We start from the raw sequence: 23,389 nt of genomic DNA on the forward strand, positions 1-23,389 counted from the left end.
AGGCAAGTGGAATGTATTTCAGGAAGCAGCAGCGTGGAAGCTAACAGTGCATTCACACCGCCATCGGCAAGAGCGTCAAAGTGGCTGGAAGGCATTCATTTTCATTAAAAGCCGGCAGCGAGCTCCGGCGAGCAGCGGCACGGCACATCATGGACGGTGTAAGCATCAAGGAGAGTTGAAATCAGCTCATGGTAATGAGCTATGGCGTGGTTCTGTGGCAACTAATCAGAAGGAAGAAATGTTCATCAACAACCAATCGTAAAGGAGAAACCTCGCTTAAGAGAAGTCCAGAGAATGCATTCGCGCATCAGTGCGTCCAATACACTTTTCTGTAGCATCGTTTAGGGGTGCACCGATATATCGGCCGATGATGCTTGCTATGCTTCTCGATGAATTATGGTGAAATGCCGCTACATCCAAAACCCAGGGAGCGCTCTCGTGCAGAAACTCAAAATGTGCTGTAGACATGTAGCTATGACACGCAGCTCCAGGGAAATGACTTAAGGATATATTTATATTGCTGTTCTTCAAACCTTTTCAGGTATTTTCTGGATAATAAAGAATATGTATAATGATTATGTTTGACGAGTGTTGCTTTTTCAAATGCATGTTCAAATGCACGACTCAAACTAACAGTGATTTTAGATCGATAAGGACTTACTGATCAAAGCTGTGGTACATGAAATAACTGTGAATAATATCGGTTGTGCGATTTAGAATAGTTATCGTCCACATATTATTAGTGTATATCGTGGTATTAGTATTATTATATTGTAATGGTATTATTATATTATATTGGTAGTATTATTATATTGTTATATTGTGGTATTATTAGTGTATAGTGGTGATGGCGCAGTGGATAAGACACACGCCTTTGGTGTGAGAGACCCGGGTTCGAATCCACTGTGAGACACCATTGTGTCACTGAGCAAGATACTTAACCCCTAGTTGCTCCAGAGGCGTGCGACCTCTGACATAGCAATTATAAGTCGCTTTAGATAAAAGCGTCAGCTAAATGAATAAGTAAGTAAGGAAGTATGTGTATATCGCCATTTATCGGTGCACCGCTAGGGTCGTTGGCAGGGCAACCAGGGCATTTTTTAAGACTCACAGCTGGCGGCGGTGTGAATGTACAGTAAGGTTGTAGCTGAAACGTGGAATGGAGTATAATTTATAACTTATTAGTGCATTCCTCTAGTGAAGGGGTAGGCAACATCAGTCTTGGAGTGCCAATGTCCTGTAGAGTTTAGCTCCAGCTCTAATCAACCACACCTAAACAACTAATCAAGGTCTAAAAAGTCCTTGAAAACTACAGTTAGGCGAGATTTTATTAGGGTTGGAGCGTAAAATCTGCAGGACATAGCGGAATCGATTTGACTGACGGCACTCTGACAAGAGACATATGCGCTTAATTCGAGAAAAAGTGAGTGGGTCCAATATCATTGGCCTTAAAAACTACGTGGGTCTTGTCCCACCCACATATAATGGTTCTGACGCCCATGTACTTACATAGTTATCTATTGTCCGAGGTGGTGCGAAAGAGTGGAGACAGGGGCTAATTTGCATTTATACTGTATCTGAGCTGTTCGAATGAGTAGAGGCGGGGACTCATTTGCATATTCATCGATCTGTGTATATTAAATGAGGCAAGGATGTAGAGTAACACTCAAGCTGTTTTAAAGCCTGAAGAAATTACATTATAATGAAGATTCAAATCTTTGTCTTATCATATGCAAAGATCAATGATATTCATCAGAATTTATATGACATTTAGTATTTATTGTTTGTGTATTCACTCTCAAATTGTATATTTTAATTACGCAGACTAATTGTTAAAACGTGTTTAAATACATTAACTGAAGTGAACTGTTTGTATTGATTTTTAAACTGTATTAAAATCCCAGCAATTTTGTATATTATCACATTCGATATTTCACCCAGTCCCATTTAACAGCGATAAACGTATAACCTGACCCATTTATCACATAAAACTAAAAAACTATGTAAAATAAATAAATAAATAAGCAGCATCCCTCCAACCCACCCCAAAAATTTTGTTTAATGGTAATTAAGGTGACTTAATTAATCTGTCAAATGCCAAGATCCACTACTTATTAAAGACAGACAGGGTGACTGAAGAGAGATGAAGGTGTGTGACGTAGAAAAAGACGAAAGAGTGGTCATCCTCGTTTTTTAACAGCACAGCAGATGAAGGAACAGAAGTGGAAAGAAAAAAGTAAATGAAAAAAAGAGCAGAGAGACGGAGCTGTACAAGAAACCCCTCAGCCCGGTCTCCAGCACACTGGCTTGGAAAAATTTTAGCGGGCTTGACAATTAAAGGGGGGGGGGGGAGAGGAAGTGAGGCAGCATGGCCCTCTCCTCATTGTGCCGAGTGGCTTAGAGTCCTCATCAGCCTATCAGCTAAGTGACAGGCGGAGAGCTGCTCTATTCAGCGCCACCGATACACGCCGCGGGCCAAGCGGCTGCCAGCTCCCTCCTGACCCCGCAATCCCTCGCCGCTGACAGCTTCAAGCTCCATGGCAAATTAGGCGCTCTCACATTACAATCGCACAAGACAGATTCCATTAACGGTATCTGAAATTGAGTAGAGAGCAGGGCCCTCGCCTTATCAGACCTGACTCATAAGCAGCGGCTGCACAGCGGAAGCTCGCGCGCTTAATCACGAGCCATGATACCATTTAGACGTTTCCAGCGCGCCTCTGCCTGCCGCTGTGATAGTCGGCCACAAAAAGAGTCTGATGAGACTTAGGGGAAGGGGAACAATGGAGCTTTCGAAGGCAAAGCAAAGTAAGTCAGAAAAGAAGGGGAACGGAATAAAGTGTATGGATGGAAGAAAAGGATGGTGGTGTGTGTGTTTGGTGGGGGGATGTGGTGGTCTGGTGAAACTCGCGCTTGCTGACTATTCCTTTTTCTCTACTTCCCATTTCCTCTTATTTTTCTGTCTCGTACTAGATGAGACTGTGTGTGTGTGTGTGCGCGCACATGTGCATAGTGGGGCTAATAGCTTGTCAAAAGGAGGCGGGGTATTCTTGGTGATATCAGCTCTTCTCTGTTGCCTTCTTTACTGCTTGTGCACTCTAAGGAGGGGTAAGGAAGACAGGTCTCGGTGAAGGTGCGGACCCCCCGCACCCTCGATTTCTTCCTGCTGCGTGCCAATTAACCCCATCACAGAATGGAGGTGGGGGGCCGCGGTTGGGTTAGAGCAGGGGTGCTATCCAGAAGCAGGGGTCCGCAGTGTGAAATATCACATCCTCCCCCTGTCATCGCTTTAATGGGGTGGCCTGACAGTTGCCTTGCTGTCCTCCTCTCGTCTTTATTCCACTGAAGGGGGCTTGACACATCCCGCTTTAGGAATGTCAGGCTGCTTGAAAGCAGGGTATGTGAAGTGTCCTTCATTCCTGTACATGCAGGACCACCAGGGTCTCTCTCACATGTCGGTAAGTGATGATAAGCGAGCAAGACACACTTGAGAGCAGCACTCAGATAGAATAACACATGAACACTGAGTGAACAACACACATGTCTGTTGTGCAAGATATACTGCTGAAATGTAAGAATCTCTACTTTAGCTCAGAACAGATACTAAGTAGATATTATTTGCAGGTATGCTACCATGAATGTACTGTATACACTGTCAGAAAATAAGGTTTAAAACCTTTTCTGTCACTGGGGTGGTACCATCAAAGGTTCAGTTTTGTACATTTTATAAGTATTCTGACTAGAATTGAGTATATCAACGTCAGGCTACTTTAAGTTACTATCTTGCCAAAAACGATACTGTTTAGGGTCTGTTAAAGGCATGGATACTTAAAGTCGCAACGAAATTGAAATTAAAATCTGTAGGCTAATTTGTTTGGAATATTGTGGTATTTTTTACAAATTACTTATCTCTGAGCTTCATTTGTTTATTATGTGGCCTAATAATCTTTAACCATGAACGCAAATCTTCTCCCCTCCTCAAACCATCTCTCTTTACTTGCAGTCATATGGAATGGCAGGTGGGCGGTGTCCGGGAAAAAATTTATTAGCAAATAACAACATGACCGGCTTCAAATGATCCACTCAGTTCTCGACAGACAAATTCAAGTCCAGCACTACTTTTTTTATTTCAGAAGCCGCTTCACTCGGATATACGTCCGAGTGGGAAGATAAGATAATCGCTACTCCTGTTTCATGGTGACTTTAATAGTTAATCCATAATAGTGAATACCCAAGTTTATTCATAATAAAGCACAGCTTTTTATCAAGCTACTTATATAACTACACCGTGTCCATAGTCTTTTTTGGCCGCTTCAACATGTTAAATGATGGTGCTCGTCTGGGAGTCAATGTACAAGAAATTAAACATAAGTAATGAAGCAAGCAAACAATAAAATCAAGATGGAACGTGCAGAACAATCATCTCAACTTTTCATCTCTCATTCCAATATGTGAATATTTTCACATATAGATATGGCTTATAAGACAGATTTGTGTGAACTGGTATGCGAGCATTGCTTTGTTTATGTTTTGTATCCCAGCATTCACTGGCTCTTCTGGTTTCCTGTTTTGATTAATGAATACCAACTACTACTACCTCCTGGTATGGAAAGTTAACTCACTGAGCCACAGAACGGAAGTGTCACTTGGCTGCCGTCTGTTTGGTTTGTCAGGGCAACATTGGACCCAGACACAACCCGCACATGGGCACTGTGAGCCAACCTTACAGTCTGCGCTACTTCGCTGGCATCGGTTTAGTTTGTCCCTAACCTAACATATAGCTGAAGGAGAAATTAACTGAATGGACTAATTTTATGACACTTGGTGTCAAATCCTCATCCATATCCATTGCATGAGCAAATGGTCTGCATTTGTGTCCTACAATACAAAATTACAGTTGCAAACAACATTAGAATGAGCAAAGGATGAAGAAACTATTCCTTTAATATTTTACTACGTTATGACAAACTTATGACAGCTTAATAAAATGAATAATACCACAGCCTTTAATACAACAATACATCCTAAATCAATTTAAATTCCCCAATGACAAGACATCATGTGAACAAACTTATGCATAACAGAACCTGTATATCATTTTGTAAATACACATTTTATTTTCTACTGTTACCATTTTAATAACGCCAAATAAAATGTAGTATTACAAAGTCATATGGAATTGATGTGTTCCAATAAAGGCAGATTTTTGCCTTGTAAGACTTCCATTAAAAACTGCCTGTGGAGACAGTTCAGAAAATGTAATAGAGTTATATTGACTTCCAATGTAATAGACACAATCTTAAACCTGCAGGCAAGGGGAAATTAAAGTGATGGCATAGCACTGAAAATGGCCATATTTCCCCCTTTCTGAATGGGGTAATGAGGGTTAAGATGTCTTCATTAAACATCTTTTAAGGAAATATTACTGCACATGATTAAATGGTGCCGTTGGTCATGTTGAGTTTGGGAATATACTGTAAGACCGATATCGTTCAGAATGTGAGGTATTTTACAAAAATACATTTACACTCTGGGGTAAACTGTTTTGAGTAAATAATTTTGACTATTAAAACCAACAAAAAAACTTGTTACAGTAATAAACTTCTTATTAGACTAAATTCTTTCCAAATCATAGAAACACTTGGGTTAATTAACTTTGTGTTAATTTTCCATGTGAACAATGTTCATTTCTCGCCTATACTCGCTTTTAGTAAAATAGTACTAAAATAGTCCCTCCAGAAAAACGCGATAATGCGATTGCATGATTCAATGCATAATCAGCCAAAGTCCGCAAATTTATGCGGGGGCCGCATTTTTTCAAATACGGCAGCATAAATTGCAGATTTCCGTGCACAAAATATGCGGTGCTTGCATGATTTCATAATCCTTGCAAAAATCACATATATATTAGCAGAAAGTTGAAAAATGTTGCATTTACTTCACACAAGCTCAGCAATGTCCCCTGTTGCCATGGAAACGTTACGAAGTGACGTGATAATGTGACGTGAACATCATTGAAAAGCTGCAAACAGTTTTTGCAAGTTCCCGCATTTTATCATATAGAATTGCATAAATATCCCGCATATTCCTTCGCATTTTTTAAGAAAACTATTTGACTGAGATCAAGATTTTTTTGCCCACAACAATCACAAAAAAATGCTGCGTTTTTCCTGGAAGGACTGCTAAAATCTCATAATCATTTTAAGCGCTATACAGCACCTATATAGGGAACTTTAAGTGGTGCTAAAGCATGACTATACCACCACTTATGATTCAACATAGCACAATATCCAAAGATGCTACACAGGTGCTGTTTCTTTCTTTCTTTCTCTCTTTCTTTCTTTCTCTCTTTCTTTCTTTCTTTCTTTCTTTCTTTCTTTCTTTCTTTCTTTCTTTCTTTTTTTTCTTGCTTTCTTTCTACCTACCATTCCAGCATCTATGGTTATATTCACTGGGGTTCAACATAGCACAATATACACAGATGCTACACAGGTGCTGTTTTCTTTCTTTATTTCTTCATTCATTCCTCACACCATTCCAGCATCTATGGCTATATTCAGCGAGAACCAGTTAATCCATACACAAGTGAATCCATACACAGTTTGGGGGAGGGGACATTTGATATCTCTAATTTAACTAACTTGCCTATTTTTGGTCTGTGGAAGGAAACCAGAGTACCCGGAGTAAACACGAGTTTAGTGTGAACGAGTACAGACACCGGATCTGAGATTTACAGGAGATCACCTTTTCTCATAAAAATTGTTTGTATGATTGAGTACACTTGAGATATTTGTACTTTTTAAAAAAAAAACATTTTGACTGTGTATGCTGCATTTTATATTAAATAATAAATAAATGTGTAACATATGCTTGAATAATGTATTGTATAATAAAAATACAATAATCCTGTTGGCTCAAATTGAAAATCATATCCCAATGCATGTCATTCATTACTGCAAAACTATAATTTCACGATGAACGTATAGAAAGTTTCGGCTGCTGCCGGTAGAGATGCTAATTTAGTAAACACTTACGTTGGGGAACAGACAAATGACCTAAATGATCGTATGGGCTGGAGGACAGCTTGTAAAAATTATATGAACAATGTATTTAAATTCCAACTTTGATTTTAATCATACTCATTTAATGAGTAAAACTCATTTTCAGTGGTACTTAACACCATGTCGCAGATGCAGAGCAAACTGTAGTTAACCTGGAATATATAACCTGCAGTATATATATTATGGCTGATGTTAAACGCTTGGCATTAAAACCAAAGGGGGTTATCAGAGTTTAAAGAAAACCCTGCTCGGAATACCTGATCATGTTAGTTACCAAAAAAATGCATGGCTGCAGACCAAAGCATTTTACAGATTAGACTGGCTAATAAAGCATGTGCTTAAGCTGCCAGGAGCTGTTGCTTTTGGGTCGATGATTTACCTGACAACAGAGGTATGCAGGAGGGGGCGGCCAAGGGACGTGGGAAAATACACTACACCAATTTTAATATTCTTCACAAATAGACAAACAACCCCTTTGATTTTGAAAACTGACACTTCAGAAACAATATAAACGCAGCACAGACCAGAATATTTAATATCAGAGCTAAAACTAGGCTAAGCATTAAAGACATACTCATATCCCCATATTTCCATACCTCAACATTCACACATTCTGATACATATACTCTCACAAAGTAACAATCCTGATTAAAAACACAGCTCACCACGGAAAACGGTGAGGTGAGAAAGAGTGACTTGTGGGTACACTGAGGAAAACACAGTCATGGCCATATGGTAAAATGCCTTATTTGGTCACAGACACACTGGGATAGGTGGGCACTGGAGCCCGGTCAGCTGTGATTTGAGCTGAAACGAGACCCGTCGGCTCTTGGCTGGTGTGCACCCTCACAGGTGCGTTGAAGCTGGGGCTGGGGAGGAGGGGTAGAGTCACCTTCGGTAACATTAATTACGTAATAATTAAAAGATTGTACAGAAAATACAAAGTCATTCTTGAACAATAACAGAACACAGTTGTTTTAGTGTTATCTAAATGTGGGGTGCTACGTAAAGGTCATTAAAATTCAACAAGATTTTTATAAATAAATGAGTACTGCATAACTCACAATATAGATAAGAGTGCTGTTCTTTTTGTGATGTTTACTTGATTGATATTTTGGATGTATGATTGGTAATTGTTTTGGATGGTTTCTTGATGGTACCTATACAGGCCTAAGTCAAAAGAGTTTATCTTTAAAAGTTGCGATTTTCTAGGCCAATATGGCTAGGAACTATACTCTCATTCTGTTGTAATAATCAAAGATTTGCTGCCGTAACATGGCTGCAACAGGGGCAATGATATTACGCAGCCCCTGAATATAGTCCCCTTGGTTACTTTCAATAGTAGAGGACTATTTCGGGCACTGTGTAATATCATTGCACCTCCTGCAGCCATGTTACAGCAGCAAAGTCCTTGATTATTACGCCGGAATGAGAGTATAGTTCCTAGCCATATCTGCCTAGAAAATGACAACTTTTAATTTTCAGCCGGTCTTAGCACACGATGTAACTACAGAAGAGTCAACTCTTTGAAACTCTTTGGTTACTTTTAGCGCAATGCTAATGGTCTAATCAGATTCAATGGATTGTGCTAAGCTATGCTAAAAGTGGTCCTGCTGAATGGAGATCAGCTGAATGGATTCCAAAACGGTAAAAATCAAATGTTTAACTCTACAGGAGCTGGAAAATTAGCATATTTTCAAAAAAAGTGAAGTGTCCCTTTAAGGTAGTATTGCTGCTTGTAGCACAAACATGTACACATCAACAAACAATAATAGTCATATTTCATTTTTGAAGAACTGGGAAGCAAACTGCATAACACTGTGTGTATTCTGATTTGAAAATACACATGCGGCCTGTCTTAGAAAAATTTAATCTACAGTACAAAATAGCAGAAGTTTTATTGTACTATTTTTATTCTTTTTAGGGTTCACAAAGAGTTCTCAAATACTAAGAACCTCAAGCGTCAGCCCCAAAAAATATTTCTTAGTCAATCAATGGGTAGCATTATTATTGAGGCCAGTTATCCTTAAAGGCTTACCCAGACAAAAGCTTTTCACTGAGGAAACAAAGGCATGTTATGTGACTCTATAACCATGGCGTTTAAAAACCTTCTCTATAACTGACAAATCAAAGGAAAATTGAGCGTTGCGTTTGGGATGCGAGTTATACTGTGGCACATTACAACAGTCCATCCATCTCATTTAACTTGAGACAACAATGAGGACGTCTATAGGACAATTTCATAGATTTTGCACATTTAATTTGCCGTATACATTTAGATTATGCTGCAGTGTTTTGGGATCCATATATCCAGCATGATACGTTATATATTTAATGTAAAATGCATGTACCGTTTGGTGGCAAAACAAACAAAACAGGCATTCAGGCCTTTATGCACTGAAATTCCTCTAATGATGAAAATGATGGCAGAAAACATATAGGGCACAAAATGGTCATACTCAGTAGTGTCAGGTGCCAGGGTAGCAGCCTGGGGGCAGGTCTGTCCGGTAGTGTCCCTACTGGGAGTGGCATGCCACCTCAGCATTACCACTGGGCACAGGCGAAGCACCTAAAAACCCCAATGCCAACCCAGAGGGGAGTCCCAGACTGTGCCGGAAGCTCTGAAACCCCTAAAACACTCCCTCCTCCTAGTTCTGGCATCTACTGCTCTGAGCCCAGCAGAGATGCACGAGGCCAAACCCCAGCCTAAGCCTGGACAGATAACCATCAAAACCTATTATGCTTACATTTTCAATTGAAAGCATAGATTATATACTGAAACTTAAAGGCTAAGGGAGTTTTGTGTGCTAGTTTGCGTATGTGAATGCAGCGAAATCCTTATGGCCATCAGCCATGGGTAGATGGGCTGCGAGGTTGCAGAGGCCAAAGGAAATGACTTTTTGGTTGCTGTAATCCAAAATTGGATCTAAATCCTTTGAGGCTTAAGAGCAGAGGTTGCATTCGGCAGGCAAATCTCTGGTCAGCTTGGGTCGCACACTCAGCAGGTTTTGACACGCATCGTTCAAATTTTCAAAAGTCACGTGTAGAGGCTAAAGTACATGTGGCACCAATGTGAGGACATTTCCATTTAATCACAAAATGAGCTAGTAAGTTTATCAGAGGATCTGATGTTGCATATATCAGAAGACTTGTCTCTATGATGCTGTTAAGTGTTCATGTAGCTCAACTGGCAGAGCATTGCATTAGCAAAGCAAATGTCAATTGCCAAGAAACAAACTAATAAAAATAATATAGATTGCATGCACATTATTATTTGCTTTGGATAGATGAATCTGCCAAATGCATAAAAAAGGTAAAAAATGTAATTTTTGCCAAGTTACCTTACAATAAACCTAAGAAATGGAAATGTAACAAAAATTATTCAGTACTTAATATTTTCAATCAATCAATTCGACTATGGAATTACCAATAAGCTAACATCAGCATTAGCATTGTTAGTCAAGTGCAGTTCATGTAAAGAGCATGCATCCGAGATTAAGATGTTCCTATAAAACCATTCAATAGCCCTGATTTACGAAACATGAAATATTCATGAAAAAACTATATCAATCCTGTCCTACAATTTCTATAAGCTTAGTTTTACAAATGATTTACACTTAAAATAGTTTTGTTCCTATTCCATGACACAAGTTTATTGTGTACACACCGGAAGAAAAACAGATTGCTAAACATTTTAATGTGCTTCAAACTGAACTATGGTGTCGGTTTAGTGCTGGTGAGAGATTAGAAAGCCATCGCACGAATGCACAATGTACATTGAGCACACACAGCCCTTAAAACCAAGTGAGCAGAGGCAAAGACAACCAAGCGTACCGAATGTACTCCTCTAGAATGTCAGCATTGTTAAGTAGCATGGGGGAACCCAGTTCGTTTTAATCAATTGGTTCATTTGAAGCTTTGTATCAATGAATCTGTTCAATGATTCACTGAAATGATTGGATTAGGACTTTTAATGACAGACAGCTAGATACACTCACACAGTTAATAAATGTACATACAAATAATCAAGATATGGCTTTCAAAATAATAGAAGATGTATAGATGATACAATACTATATGAACTATTGGGCTTTAGTCTTGTCGGCTTTGGTGGTTTTTCTTCAGGTTCCAAATTTTACAGGAAGAGGTGACCCAACACAGATTTCTTTACACTAGAGATGATCCTGTGTAGTATCCCTATTCTACCACTAGATTCTGTGCGTAAGCATGCTCCGAGGTGTGCATCAGTGCTGCGCGGGTCAATGTATAAACAACCCACACCCGACCAACGTTTTCAACTAACTCGGACCGCAAAAAAATAAAAAATAAATAGTGTACCCGACCCGCTCCCTGGCCCGCATTTTCTGTAGTAATTGTTTAAGTTAACTGGCATCTTTATTTCAAACGACCCCACCGACCACGACCTGAATATCATTAAAAATATTTTTGGATGACTCGGAACCGCAGGTGAACGCAGGCACACGCTCATTTCGGATCAACCTGCGCATCACTGGTGTGTGTGTATATTAACACACATTTCTACGTGTAAGTGCAATTTGAAAAATTCCACACTTTGCGTAAAACTGTTCCTACGCACACTTTACGCACACTTCTGTTCGTACGCACGCTTGATAAATGAGGCCCCTGGTTTGTAAATGTCTCATGAATTTTGTGTTTAACTATTAGCAGCCAATAATACACCACACAAAACACAGCAATTGGCACAAATGATGTTAATCCTCACTGCAAGTGAATCTGTATGTGTTTTTTACAGGTTGTATTTTTTTATCTGCCTTGCATAGTTTTTGTTATGCTTTTAAAAAAAGCGCCATTTGCCTAATTTGGCTTCTACCCATTGATAGATACATTTGCACCAAAATAATGTAGTTTGATTGGACACTCACTTTTTTGCTGTCAACAACAAACAATAGTTGTGTTTCCATTACCCTTTAAATTACACAATTGACATTGTGAATCAAAAATCCGGGCAATGGAAACTTCGCAAAGTTTTTTGCAAAAACTCAATATATCGCAAACAAGTTTTTATGCTCGCCTAAGGTGGTTTTTCATGCAATCCGGAAAAGGTGTAATTCTCAAAACTGCAATGGAAACACTGTCAGGTCACCTGATGCAAGTCAAATAATTATTATTTGAAGATGACGCGGTATGTACGAAAACCTCCTAGAAACAACTAAATACGTGTCTGCTCCCAAGTAAGAGGTTTTCCTTGCGAATAATGTTTGGATAGCACTCATACAGATCTTTTGATTTAAAATAATGTACTAGTCCCTCAAAGAAACACCTATATGTTGCCGCTCCTAAGTATGAGGGGCTTTCCTTTGCATTGAAGTGCATCTATTTTATTGCTAAAAAACATAATTTTTTGTATTTGGTATAATAGGCCTACAATGTGTATGCGTGGTTTATGGTTAAAAAACACATTATTTTCCACATACCGTACATTTTTGTAGCTCCAGATTTCACTCTCTTCCTGAAAAAGATTCGCTCACAATGCAATGCTAACAGGAGTTAACTTACAGACTGAGTCCAAAGCGGGAGATATTATTATAATGTCGGTCTCGTCTACATCACCAATCCTAGGAAGTAAACTATTGCCTACAGTCAGTGTATTTGTTGTAGTCCAAGAAAAGAGATTTACGTTGGAGACGATAACTCGCGTCATTGTGTCCTTTGGGGTATGTACCTTTTGCATCATTAACATGTACTAATACACACCAAAGGAAATGTAAAAACATGAATCAGACCAAGTTTTAGTTGCATATCATCAGATAATGGAAACACTGTCATTTAGCAATAGTCCAGGGTTTCCCGCAGCATATTTCAGTTAAGGCGGCCCGCCTAAGCTTGGAAACCCTACCGCCTTAATTAACTTGTCCAACAAACAAACAAAAAATTCGCTGCACAAAAGGCCGTCAAGTTCATCTCGGAGAATAGCGCGTACGCGCATCACACCGCATGCGGGGACGCGCGCCACACGGCCGAAATGAGAAAGACGTGGTCCGTCATGTCTGGAGGATAGCCAGTTGATAAAAACACGTGTCCGTGAGAACTGTAAGTGGACTTATGTTTTGGGGTTATTCAAGCCTGTTATTGTATTAGTCTATAGTTCTTCTAATTTTAAAGTAAGTTAGCTGGTGATTTTGTTGTTTGAGCAACCTGCTAAGGTTTCACGTGCCTGTTGATTAGATATAATTGTTGAGCGCTCTTGCTCACTTTATTCATGTGCATTATTTACATGCTACTCCTTTAGGATAATGTAATTAATAGTGGGAAATAATCAGTTTTTACAATTTTTGCGCAATCTATCATCGTTCGCGAGACGATCTACAACATCTGCTTTAGTTTGTGTTTATTAACCCTTTAGTTTCACTTCATAACGCAGCTATTCCAATTAGAGGTATCTATTAAAACATTTAATTCATTAATAATCTAGTATGTGTTCATTTTTTGTCATAGTTTCTTCAAAATTAAGTTTTATTTGAGTGTTTTAAAAATAAATATTATTAATTTATTTTATTAAAATATTTTAATTTTCATCATGACGCATACGCCCAGCCCCTTTGATTGCCACGCCCTTGGCCCCGCCCACCCGTCCAACCCTACCACCTTGACTAACAAATTTTCTGCAGGAAACCCTGTAGTCTTTTGTTGACATTTAGAAAATAACACTTAAGTTTTGCGCAAATCTGCAATGGAAACGCAGCTATAGATATTTTCTGTTTTTCATAACCCAGAAAAAATTATTTTGTGTCATAAACCAAAATTTTAGCTCCTTGAATGTTATTTAGAGAGGGGTTAAAGGAAAACACCACAGTTTTCAATATTTTACTATGTTCTTACCTGAACTTAAGATTAATTAATACATACCTATCTTTTTCAATGCGTACACTTTATCTTACCAGGCTTTGGTCACCTTTTAAAAAGTCTGAGAAAGCTGTCTCACCTGCAGACAGTGAAGCAGAGGGCACCGCTAGCCACAGCCCCAAATACAGCACACAGGACATTGATGGTGTGTGCCGGAGAACTGAAGGGTAGCAACGAAAGCATCAGAGAAGAGATCACAGTAAAGAGGGGGTATCCTGGAGGATGGGCCACCTTGGAAAAAACAGACATCTGTAAACTCACTCGCACAACATTCAGAAGAAAAGATAACAGCAACAAAATCCAGTAAACCCCTCTACACACACACATACATACACCCATCACCTTACAGTTCAGCTTTCAAAGGCAGGTCTTACTTTTATGGGTTACAGTTTCACACTGTCCCTCTCCTCCCTAAAAGCCTGATCTGCCGTCTCCTTGCCTTCCCAGCAATTAGGCACTCAGTCCCCTTCGGAGCGATAAGGACTGGAGCTATTAAAGACTGTCTCATTCATACAGGCCTGATAACACACACAGGCACAGCAGGCTGAGAAACGCTGAGCTTTAGAGTGAAGAACAAGGAAACGGGTTGTCTGTGGTGTGGATTGAAAACTCGGTGGACAAGCGGGCGTGTAAAAGCCAGCGTGAGTTCAAGATCAAAGACGACGAGAGGGTCCCTCCATACAATTTCATAAGGCTGGCCATGCCAATCAGTTTACTGAAGAAAACTGTGAAAACATAGTTAACAGCATTGAGGAGTGACCACTCTTTTAGAAGTGTGACTTTAATTGGGTTTACAGTATAGTTTCGTTTTTTACGCATATGCGAGGGTCCGCGTACAGTGCGTGTCACACAAATTTCGTCATTAGAATAGTATGCACGCACTGTATACCCACCACCAGATTTATGTAACCACACATACCTTGTATGCATAGGTCGTGTATACGTGAAAATATCTAAGTGGGATAAGTGATAGATCGACTAAGCAATATCTTAGGCATGTGAGAGGGCTGTGTGTCACGTGTCCCACAATAAATAGACACAAAATTGACATTGCAATAGGTTCCAATGTTCTCAGAGAGTGATTTACTTCCTCTTATCTTGTCAAACTAACAGTTGATAAATCCATAATTTTTTAGATAAAAATAAAAACAAAAATAAAGATAGACAAAAATAAAGATGTTAGAAAAACATTCAGTTTAAAGACAACAAGCATGTGAGGTCAAAGCAGAAAAAGAGAAGAGTCTATGGAGGAATGGCGTAGAAAGGGCAAAAGAAAAGAAAGAGACAGTACTGTAAACAGATGGCAAGGTCGGGAAGGTCACGTTTAGAAGTGCCAGCAAGGTGGAAATAAAGATGCTTGTTGACGTGTACACGCGCCTGTGATGACTACATTGGAACTGCCTGCACTGGAGCCATGTGACATCGACACAGCATGGAAAGAAGCGTTGATGCGGCATTGACTTTGCAAGCATGTGTGGCAAAAGGCAGAACACACAGCTGGAAGGCAGTAGGGGGCAGTCCTGCTATGAGGAGTTTAAAGGAGAACAGATCCACGACTCCAGGGAGCAAGAAGGGAGGGCCGCCGGCCTACGGCCCAGAGAGAGCCCTCCGACCCTGGGGAGAGCCGCCAGAAAGGCAGGCCACACGGACAGAGGGACGGATTACTGGCATAGCGACACCACCACAGCCTCCCTAAAAGGATCGTGGCGGCGTAATAAACTTTATTAAATAATAAAACTTATTATAACTGTTAACCCGATTTAGTTCATTCTTTGCGGCTTACATACGCGCACACACGCGTGCACAAAAAGAAGAGGGGTTGAGTATAATAGGCCTTATACCGTACATAAGGCAAAGCTTACAAAAGCCATCGCCTAACCATTCAGTCTAATTGGATTTGAAGAACAGGGTTGCAAATTATAGCATTCTCTATCCTAACTTAGTAAAAAAAACCTGTGGCCTTAAAAGAGTGAATTAATCACACACACACCCTCCCCATTCTTAATTAAACTTTCTTAATGCTTATAAGAGTTAATGAGTGGATTGATGAAACAATGCAGCTAATGCTTACCCCCAGCTCACATGCAGCAGTCATCAACTCTCCTGTGGTAGAGAAACAGAGAGGGAAATTAATGTAAACCCAATAATTATTATTAAGAGACAAGTCCTGAAAGTTTTCCCAAATCAAATACTTGCACTGGGTTTTGCATTAATTTGCCCGGATCAAAACCTGCACAATTTTCCCAGTGTGACATTTTCTAAGCGACACGCTCATTCTCTTGCATCACGCAAGCGTCCCCTGATCCCCGAGCAGACAGATGCGCACATACACAAGCAAATCTGTTCGCTCTTTCTGTATTTTGTGACGCGAGGTGCTTGCAGAGAGCGAAGAATCTTTATATAGCGTATACAGACATACAACGTCTGCAAGTTTAGCCATCCTACATCCTTAATGCTCCCAGTAAAACTCCATGAGAGACTGTATAATGTGACACAACACACAGTACTAAATAAAGCTAAAAAGTAAACACTTGAGCATCTTAATTATATTTAATATAACCATAAAAACTGGTACAGTATGCAACTTTATGTCAGGGACATGAGGTCATGTAATGCAAAATGTTGGCTAGCTTCTAAGTGACAAAAAGTTTGGTTAGACATAAAGCTTTTTTGGGTCATTCTCTGATATTTAGAGGTTTTCAATGACCATGCCAACCCAGTTCATTACAGTATTTAGGGCTGTTACAATCAAGCGTGCCGCACAAGTGAAGCCAAAACGTCTCGATCACCCTCCAGTGACTGGTCCCAGTATAGGTCATAAACCCCGCCTCCCCATGTTATTCAATGGGACTTGAGACCCACTACACAATTTAATACACTTCAATTATCTTTTTTCCGAAGCTGGTTTCTGTCGCCATTATTTAATGTAGTTCAAGGGTTTGTTTTTAAAATAAGTTGGTTTTTAGTTAGTTATTTAATGCTATAAAAACGTCATGATTGACAGCTGTGATATGCGCATTCTGCAAGAGCAAGGGCCCCTTGCTTTCGCGGCTTTACTTCCTGCTCACTACTGCGCAGGACTGGTCCCGAAATCGCTACTGCGCAGACTCAAGACCCAAGATGTCAGCACCGTATCGGGACACTGACAGCTTCACTTTTCACCAATGGAAGAGACCGAACGGGCGTTGTCCATCTTTTTTACAGTCTATGGTCACAATGATTAAAAAAATAATAATCTCATTGCGATTGTTTGACCTCATTGCAATGATTTCAGATCACCGCAATGATTGCATATCTCTTTAAAAACACAAGGGGGAGCTTAAGCGCCTGTATAAATGAGACTGTATCTGATTTAAAGAAATGCTGGAAAACTTTGATAAGCAGTATGAACTACCCGGTAAAACAAACATTTCCAAAACAGCAATTCCAAATTTAAGAAAGTCAAGGATGCTATTCTTAAGGATCTGTAAGGAATTTATTTTTTTACCATGTGGTCCAGTACTATATGACCTTAGTAGGATTGGCTACTGTTCTGGTATAGTCAGTTTATTTTAATTGCATTTTAATTTTCAGTTATTTTTCAGACACTTTAGTGTGTTTATTTCTTATGAAGAATTTTCAGTTTTTGAAAGATATTTTCATTAAATAATTACTTTTAATATGTGTTATGTGTATTAATATTTACAGGTAAACCTTGCAAAAGATTTAATTTAAATAATCACAACAATGTGTGAAAATTATATTATTAACAAACAAAAAAATGTACGGTATGAGAATTAAATGTCAAAGCAATAAATCAGACAATTTATCGTCATAATCGTCTCAATTTATTAAACAATTAACTGTCAGCCAACTTTCATAATCGTGCCAGCCCTATCAGTATTTATAAAGAAAACATATGAAATTAAAAACAAGAAGGGTGGTAAAGGGGTAACAGATTCTTTTCTCCAAAATCTACAAACAATAAATATGCACCTAAACTGCAGTTCAGAGATCAGTGCATAATAAAGTCAATTCAGCTAGTAGTAATGCTGAATGTTTCAGTCCTGTTGTATAAATCTGAGCAATGCTGCCTGATGCAATACTTGCCTAAACAGTGTAAAATCCCATAAACTGCTCTATGATGCAATACAAAATACGTTCAGTGCATCAAAACATTTCTGAAATCGTTAGCTGGCACTTCCAGCGTATCACTAGCGGTCGTCTGTTTTGGTTGTCACGCTGGAAGTCTTCTATCTGAAGGTGCAGACCCCTCACATTTCAGCGCCTGAATTTTCTTTGCTTTCGCTGTCCTATTTAGAACAGAAATAAATACACACTCACTGAGGCCAGGTCTACCACATTTCAAATCTCCCTGTAATCAAATGTTATACCTCAGAATTTCATTTATTGCACTGCAGTGCTGTGTCTAGAGCTGAAAGCAGGGCCCAGGCCCTGGGAAGGGGCCGCTAAACAGAGAAAAAGGCTCAAACGGAACTGAGCACAGGACAGCAACGACGGAGCCAAGTGCCTTTTTGATAGCACACCATCGCGGTCTTCTCCCCATTATAATCCCCCCTCATTTCCACACTCGCATTCCTAGACAACAGCGGTCCCGCGGGGCGCCCGATCAGCCTCTCCGGGGCGCAGCACACCTAAAGGGATTAAGACTGCGAGACGGAGACCTGGAGAATTTCTGCCGAGCATTCAGCTGGCATATCATGGCAGCATCCTGCGATGTCCCTAAATGCCACGCTTAAGGGGCTGGCTGTTTTTTTCCTCTGTAAGCCCCGAACCAGCTTCTTGCCCCCCTAAAGCCTCCAAAAGCCACCTTGCCTGCACAGATGTGGCAAAATCGAACAGCGGCTGCTTGTTTGCACCCCCCCCAGAAGAAAAACTGTTCACATTAATAAACAAGCTGATTAATGAGGGACATTTAAAAAGCACTGTTTATTTCTATGTTTGCACTATACATCGGCCTGCATTGTCATGAAGCCAGTATGCTTACATACACCTAAGCTGCTGAAAATGTTCAAACTTTGCATGATTAAGTTGCCTCAAGCAAACCAAATGAATAAAGTGCTATTATTTGTTATTTAAAATAACGACTATAAATGTTTAAAGTGAAGAAAAACTGAAGAATTTTAATAGAAGCTAGTGGTCCAAACTAAGCAACCCTTTTAATATGTACTGTAACTGTATACTGTATAGGTGTATTATACAGTTTCCATTGTTACAAAATTACAAAAGAAGTCAAATCCATGGACAGATCATATTTCTTCATGTTCAAGCTATTTGCATTACAAATGTTGTCATCATGATCATATGGACATTACTAAACTACTTTTAACACTTTACAGTAAAGGTTAACATTAGTATATGCATAACCTAGCAAATTAAAAGTCTTATAATATGTGATATAACAGGCTATGTGGCATGTGAAAAATTGAAGGATTAAATAAAGAACATCTCAATAGGTCGTATACAGTATGTTAAACGTTCTATGATAGCAATATTGTGCTTCTTTGTGATAGGCTGCATGTGACGTAACCACAAACACAAGTGATGGAGCGAAGTCGTACCTGAGTCTCCACCGGGCACAGTCCGAGGAGCACAGGGAACATACAGCGCTAAAACACCGGCAACTGTAGCTCCTGTCAGCGTCCACGTCAACCGGTCCGACGACATTTCAGACGTATTTCTTTATACGTTACATGGTTATTCCGCGTGACTCGAGATCCATTTGTTTCGCGTTGCGTTACTTTAATCGACAGAAGCCAACATGCTGCATACTAATAAACGTAAGATATCGCAGCAAGGATTTTTAATAACTGATGTGTAGTTCAAGTTACCCGCGTTCCTGGTTGCAGCGTTTGTTAATGTTGATAGCAAGGTTAATACAGCCGCAGCACTCGCGCCAAACGAATCGTTCAAAGAATTACATCGTTTAAAAAGAAGCGATCTCAATAAGTAAGCAGTATTTCATTTGACTACACTTGCATCGGCACTGTTGATTGAGACGTCCACCAGGACTTGTGGTGATGAATTTACTTCCTGGTTGGGCGTGGTTTATAGAACGCTTGCAAGATTTGCCATAGTAACTTAAAACCAAAACTTACAGGTTAGGAACTTATTTAAATATGTGAGAAACTTTCAGATTTTGTCAGATTTTTTTTCAGACTTTTTTAATTTTCTACTATGTTGACATAATTTTATTAAAGTAGCAGTACTGTAGTTATTAGTATTTCATAAGAAACCATACCTGTGTACTGTGTGAAAGACTACAGTAGGACTAACAGTTAGAGTAGTTTATTAAACAACAATGCACTCTGGATATTACTAGTCTATTTTACTAACTGAATGGATGTCTTTTACAAAATATGCATTTGTGATTGGACAATAGTTCTTAAAAGACACATAACTCAGACCCTCCTTACCCCCCAAAAATGTCTATAACAAGACCATCTGTTCATTTAATTAACATAAACACTGTTAATGATAATTTATTGCAACATGTGTTTAAAACACTTAAAAATAAAACTTTAAGGGGCGGTTTCCTGGACATCGTTTATCCTGGTCCTAGATTAACTGGGGGACACTAAACTGTCAAAAAAGCACCGTCCTTCGGATGAGATGTTAAACCAATTAAAAATCCCAGAATGTCTTTCGAAAATGAGTAGGGGTGTGCCCCGGCATCCTGGCCAAAGTTGCTTATTGGCCTACTAATCATCCCCACATACACTCACTTAAAGGATTATTAGGAACACCTTACTAATACTGTGTTTGACCCCCTTTCACATTCAGAACTGCCTTAATTCTACGTGGCATTGATTCAACAAGGTGCTGAAAGCATTCTTTAGAAATGTTGGCCCATATTGATAGGATAGCATCTTGCAGTTGATGGAGATTTGTGGGATGCACATCAAGGGCACGAAGCTCCTGTTCCACCACATCCCAAAGATGCTCTATTTTATGCATTTTAGTACAGTGAACTCATTGTCATGTTCAAGAAACCAATTTTAAATGATTCAAGCTTTGTGACATGGTGCATTATCCTGCTGGAAGTAGCCATCAGAGGATGGGTACATGGTGGTCTTAAAGGGATGGACATGGTCAGAAACAACGCTCAGGTAGACCGTGGCATTTAAACAATGCCCAATTGGCACTAAGGGGCCTAAAGTGTGCCAAAAAACATCCCCACACTATAACACCACCACCGCCAGCCTTCACAGTGGTAACAAGGCATGATGGATCCATGTTCTCATTCTGTTTACGCCAATTTCTGACTCTACAATCTGAATGTCTCAACAGAAATTGAGACTCATCAGACCAGGCAACATTTTTCCAGTCTTAAACTGTCCAATTTTGGTGAGCTCGTGCAAATTGTAGCCATTTTTCCTATTTGTAGTGGAGATGAGTGGTACTCAGTGGGGTCTTCTGCTGTTGTAGATAATCTGCCTCAAGGTTGTGCATGTTGTGGCTTCACAAATGCTTTGCTGCATACCTCTGTTGTAACGAGTGGTTATTTCAGTCAAGGTTGCTCTTCTATCAGCTTGAATCTGTCAGCCCATTCTCCTCTGACCTCTAGCATCAACAAGGCATTTTCACCCACAGGACTGCCGCATACTGGATGTTTTTCCCTTTTCACACCATTCTTGGTAAACCCTAGAAATGGTTGTGCGTGAAAATCCTCAGAATTGTGAAATGCTCAGACCGGCCCGTCTAGCACCAACAACCATGCCACGCTCAAAATAGCTTAAATCGCCTTTCTTTCCCATTCTGACATTTAGTTTGGAGTTCAGGAGATTGTCTTGACCAGGACCACACCCCTAAATGCATTGAAGCAACTGCCATGTGATTGGTTGATTAGATAATAGCATAAATGCATAAATGAGAAATTGAACAGGTGTTCCTAATAATCCTTTAAGTGAGTGTATACTAATTTATCACTCTGTCTCCTCTTCACTAATAAGCTGGTGTGAGGTGGGAATTCTGGTGCAATATGGCTGCCGTCGCATCATCCAGGTGGATGCTGCACATTGTTGGTGGTTGAGAAGAACGCCCCCTTTTATATGTAAAGCGCTGCAGAAAAGTGTAAACTATTATAAATTAATAATTACTTATTATTAACTATTATTATGTAACAAATTATTATTAATTCATTATAATTAATTATTATTTCAAAGCAATTGATGAAATAAGCCTCCACAACTTTCACACGCTTGCAAAGTGAAACGAAAATAAGAGTCAATGACAGCCTAAAGACTGCACCAAACACTGTGGGTTCGTACTAGAAGTCAGGACCAATGGAGAAACATTGTACATCACGCATTATATCAGTATCAGGCAGAGAGTACGCAGTCTTTTGTGGCTGTTTGAACACATTCGACCACATGAGCGTCTACACCACAAAACCTTAATGTGGTCGAAAGTGGACGAGCTCTAAATGTTTCACATCCCGTTTACATCTGTATTTAGCATCATCCATTTGTGAACCGATCTACCAAAATGCATCTTAATACCAGGTGTAAACAGAGCCATAGAAAAACACAGGATGTGTGATGAATTGACGTAAAACCGTCTATCACAAAGGTTTCACATCAGCTTAACTACAGTTAACTTAAGAAAGATTCACTCTGGTGGAAATTGGAAGATGTGGATGAAGTATAAAGACATCTCTGGGTCTTTTGGGTGAAGAAGTTGGTGAGTGGAAAGGTTACCCTCATAAAAATGCCATGCTAGACTGATCATTAATCCTTCTCTATCTAAAGTGAGTCTGATCCTTGACTAAAATAAAAAATCTGAGAAGCAGAGATGTCTCAGCACCTCAGAGTTCCTAATCCTCCACGCTCCCCTTCATACTTCCATCCCACTGTCTTATCACTGTTTAAACCACCTACCTGATATACACATTCTCTCTTTCTGACATGCACACAAATCTCTTTCCAGAGTGAAATATTTGCATTTTTTTTTTTCAGAATTACAGTTAGGAAAATATATCATACATGCACATATAGACATTTACAATATGGCATTTGGGTCTTAACAAAAGTAACTTATTTGCATTACTGAGCATAATTTGCATTGGTAGCAGGTTGCACATACGAGTCATTGGTGGTATGAGCAATTACATTAACACATCTACAGTGCTAAATGTACATTTGAAATCAAAATACTAAGATTAAAACATTTACAGCATTCATATTTAGGTTAAAATGTTAGGGGAGAATCTTGTATCTTAAATCTGTACTAAATTATAACTCAATAGGGTCTCAAATCTAGGTCAGAGGGCAATGTTATAATAAAAATGATATTACATCTTATTAAAATGTTATAGCAGAATGATGAATAGCAATGAAATTGGAACAATATAGTCACAAATGTCAAATATGTATTATAACCCTTATTTTGTATTAGTAGAAATGCTGCTTACTACAGCTGATATGGCAATGACATCAGAATAC

The 23,389-nt window shown here is 39.4% G+C and overlaps 1 protein-coding gene across 3 annotated transcripts in view; it reads right to left on the reverse strand.

Moving 5' to 3' along the window:
• The window catches only part of tmem260 (transmembrane protein 260), a 38,744-nt gene extending 18,768 nt beyond the window's left edge, over positions 1–19,976 (reverse strand). For 2 of the 3 annotated variants that reach the window (XM_065288606.1, XM_065288605.1), the window contains exons 1-3: positions 19,508–19,976; positions 16,018–16,049; positions 14,026–14,177 (exon numbers count right to left, since the gene is read on the reverse strand). In XM_065288606.1, coding sequence (XP_065144678.1) covers positions 14,026–14,177; positions 16,018–16,049; positions 19,508–19,613 — 290 coding nt within the window. In that variant the 5' untranslated portion in view covers positions 19,614–19,976. Of the gene's footprint in view, positions 1–14,025; positions 14,178–16,017; positions 16,050–19,507 lie in introns of those variants that run through there. The other variant, XM_065288607.2, reaches the window with a different exon arrangement.
• Between the last annotated feature and the right edge of the window lie 3,413 nt (positions 19,977–23,389).

Source organism: Paramisgurnus dabryanus, chromosome 17 (genome assembly GCF_030506205.2).
Source record: "Paramisgurnus dabryanus chromosome 17, PD_genome_1.1, whole genome shotgun sequence".
NCBI classification, from domain to species: domain Eukaryota; kingdom Metazoa; phylum Chordata; class Actinopteri; order Cypriniformes; family Cobitidae; genus Paramisgurnus; species Paramisgurnus dabryanus.